The 3,475-nt window shown below is 45.9% G+C and overlaps 1 protein-coding gene across 1 annotated transcript; it reads right to left on the bottom strand.

Annotated features, from left to right (window-relative positions):
- Window positions 1–5: 5 nt before the first annotated feature.
- LOC103523395 (putative mediator of RNA polymerase II transcription subunit 26) lies at window positions 6–3,284 on the bottom strand (the record flags this gene model as incomplete). The annotated part of the gene is made up of 3 exons (XM_026832961.1): window positions 2,943–3,284; window positions 2,242–2,493; window positions 6–1,808 (listed from the first exon to the last, which is right to left on the bottom strand). Coding segments are annotated over exons 1-3 (2,307 nt in total), but the record flags the coding sequence as incomplete, so codon positions are not given.
- Between the last annotated feature and the right edge of the window lie 191 nt (window positions 3,285–3,475).

The raw sequence follows: 3,475 nt of genomic DNA, 5'->3' as shown, positions 1-3,475 counted from the left end.
CGCTGTTTGTTTGCTTTCAACGCTTTCCGCTTGGCACTCTCAGGGGAGATCATCCCTTGTGAGCTACGGGGGGAGAATGCACCAGAGTCTGAACTCATAGGATTAGATACAGTAAGGTGAGGAATCTGCACAGAGTTGAGATTATCCACGGTCATAATGTTAGGTTGGAATAGGAGTGGTGCTTGTAGCGTATTGACGAGGACAGTGGGTTGTCCTAGGACTTGTTGGTTGATTCCCAGGGATGGTATGACTTGGCTGATGGCACCTGTGACGTTGGTCATGAGGGAGGAGGAGGAGGCAGAAGACGTATTGACAGTGACCAGGGAAGGACTAGACTTGTTAGACTGAGGCTGAGTAGCTACAATGAGTTGTCCGTTACTTGACACCAGAATATGACTTGGCAAACTGGTAGACACTTTGATATCTCCTAGCGACACACTAGGGCTCTTGGTCTGCTGAGGGACTTGTGGTAACTGAATGCTGCTCACGACAGACTGGACCATCTCTAATGGAGACTTGGCAGGTAAGGTGACAGGAATGTGAACCTCAGGTTGTGGAGGTGATGCCACGGAGGGTGTGAGGGAAGTATTGGACCTGCCTGCTAGTACAGAGGTGATTGTATTAGAGCTCACTGTATGTCCACTTGCTATCGGCATACTCCTGGCTTGTCGCTCTGGGGATTTACCTCCTGGTGAGGATGGGGTGGAGTAGGGTTGCGGACTATTATTACTATTCATAGAGGAGGTACTTCTCGGACTACTAGCATCAGGAGCTACTAGTATACCCCCTGGTGATCTGTTACTCGTACTAACAGTTCCTCCTTGTATAGGACCTTTCAACTCAGCATGCGGTGTTTTTATTCTCTCCACCGTAGACTCCGAGGTTTCATTCCGAACACTACTGTCCGGGGTTCTCGCTTGCGATGTACTTGTTTCAGTTTGATACCGCCTTGATATTCGATGGAGGTTCTTATTCTCCAACATATCACTGGATACGCGTATATCACATTGTTTGGAGATGGTGCTGTTGAGAAGTGCTGTCTGCTGCGCCAAGTACCCGCTAGGATCGTCCATGAACGAAGGATACGAGGGTGGGTTCGGGTCTTGTCGTGCAAGTTCGGTGGACTGTTTCTTATTCGGCGACTTAGCTGTCTTGGTTCTCTTTTTAGTGACAGGAATAGGTTCTGGCACTGGGTTATACCCAGCAGGACTGATGGTGTTCTGTACATTGCTAGGGTGTAGTGGGGGGACTCTCTCATAAGGACTAGGTGGGGTGGGATTGCTCGGTGTGGTAGGGCGACTGTTCTGCTGCCAGGGTGGGGTAGGGCGTTGGGTGGGCTGTACAGCTTGCACATTGGTCTGTGGCTGCTCAGGTGTCTGGCGTTGGTAATTAAACACGGGTTGAGGTTGTGGCACATGGTAAGTGTTTGATAACCCAGCAGGGGTTGTTTGTATCCCTGGTGGGATAGAGGACCCCGTGCTTTGGTTGGTATTGTTTTGGTATGGACTATCACAGATTGGCTCATAGTTGCACGCAGCGTCAGGTGGGTAGCTACCCTGCGTTACATGGGGTGGGAATGACTCGTATGGTGTACGGGGAGGGTAGGTCGGCTGCCGGTAATGTTGTTGTTGAGGAAGCACACTTAGCTTCTGGTCTTGCACATTGCTCGCTTGATTAGGGAACTTGGTGTAATGTGGTGGTTCACTTGTCACCTGGTTGCTGGATTGATTCTGAGGTTCTGTCTGGTATTGATCTGCGGATTGCTGACTAGGATGAGACTGGTTCTGGCGTTGGTATTGTTGCTGCATCTGAAAACGCACATGGTAATTCCTCATTAGAAACAATTCGTATTTTAGGTGATAATAAATAATGTTCTTTTTCAAAGAGGTTTCATAGAGAGAACTGCAACTGCTAAGGTCTTATCGTCTCAAAATCGAAGAGAAAAGGAAAGCAGGATAGGAGAAACCCAGCCGTTTCGAGAACGAACATTATCCGTTTGGACAAAATCCACCCCAGGCGGGAATCGAACCCGCGGCCTAGCGCTCACAAGGCAAGGGCTACCAACCAAGCTTAGGCTGGCTCCTGAAGTCTTAAGTGATTATCAACTACCAAGAGTGGATTCTAGAATTAACTCCGGGGCATTCCCCCCACATAATATCTACAATTTAATTGGGTGGCATTGTCAAGGAAAGGAACAACCGACATTTGTTCAATCCCATCAGAAAAGTTACAGTCCCTTACCTGTTGCATTTGAGCGAGCTGAGCTTGCATCTGCATCTGCTGTTGCACTTGCAGCTGCTGACTGGACTGCTGACCGAGCTGTTGCATCTGCAACTGCTGTTGCAAGTGCACGGGCTGTTGGGACAGGTTTTGCTGCAGAGGGTTGGCGTGGTCCGAAGATATTTGCTGAAGAGGCTGCTGACTGGGAAGTCCCTGCTGATGCATCTGTTGATTTTGGACTGCCTGTTGTTGTTGTTGCTGCATTTGTTGAGCCTGCAATAGAATAGAACGAAGTGAGCATATCTTCTTTATTTAATTAATTTTTTTCTTTTTTACTTATTTTTATTTATTTTACAAAAAAGTATATCTTTATCTTCTTTATATTAACGGAATATTATTTGAAAGTTATTTTAAAACCAAATTATACATAAAAGACAGCTTTGACCGCAAGAATCATGGCTTAAAATTGAAAAATCCGCTGGTTTAAATGTTGGATCTACCTATAGGTACTAGCAAACAACTAATAATTTATTGTTAACACTGACCGAATGCCTGCAACTCAGTCATTCTAGGATACTGAATTTCAAAAACAGTCATGTGAACTGCCCTTCGTTATGTATCACATTGAATGCACCAGATCTCGTCTGATCACTGAAGTTAAGCAACGTCGAGCGTTGATAGTACTTGGATGGGTGACCCTTCGATAATAACACAATACCTACCAGTTGTGCCTGAACAGCCTGCATCTGGGCCTGCTGCATGGCTTGCATCTGCATTTGCATTTGCTGATTTTGTTCCTGCTCCATCTCTTGCTGACTTGAGGCCATTTGCAAGCCCTGACTCGACGCCACTTGCAAACCCTGACTTGACGCCATTTGCAAGCCCTGTGACGAAGGTATATGAGTCTGAGATTCCTCTCCCTGCTGACTGGGATTGGCTTCCTTTGCGCAAGCGTACATCTCCGGCCCCATCATGGGAGGCGTCCCTTGGTATATCCTTTGCTGACTCAACTGTTGCTGCTGACTCAACTGTAGAATAGAATTGTTTATTTGTATATAATGCCCAAGGGCTTCATACAAAGGTCACTTAAAACTAAAAATTAAAGAAATTTACTATCTAAATCTTCATCGTTTAGAAATTCATTGCAATGAAAATAGGCCTGTCTTATAAAAAAAAACTTTTGATTACATTTTTAGCGTGTAATGCTTAGGCTTTGGACATCTCTGGGCAGTTTATTATAGAACTTAAAGCATAG

Source organism: Diaphorina citri, unplaced genomic scaffold (genome assembly GCF_000475195.1).
Source record: "Diaphorina citri unplaced genomic scaffold, Diaci psyllid genome assembly version 1.1 scaffold21682, whole genome shotgun sequence".
NCBI lineage: Eukaryota > Metazoa > Arthropoda > Insecta > Hemiptera > Psyllidae > Diaphorina > Diaphorina citri.
The sequence above is the reverse complement of the archived record's forward strand: the minus strand, read 5'-3'. Positions and strand labels throughout refer to the sequence as shown.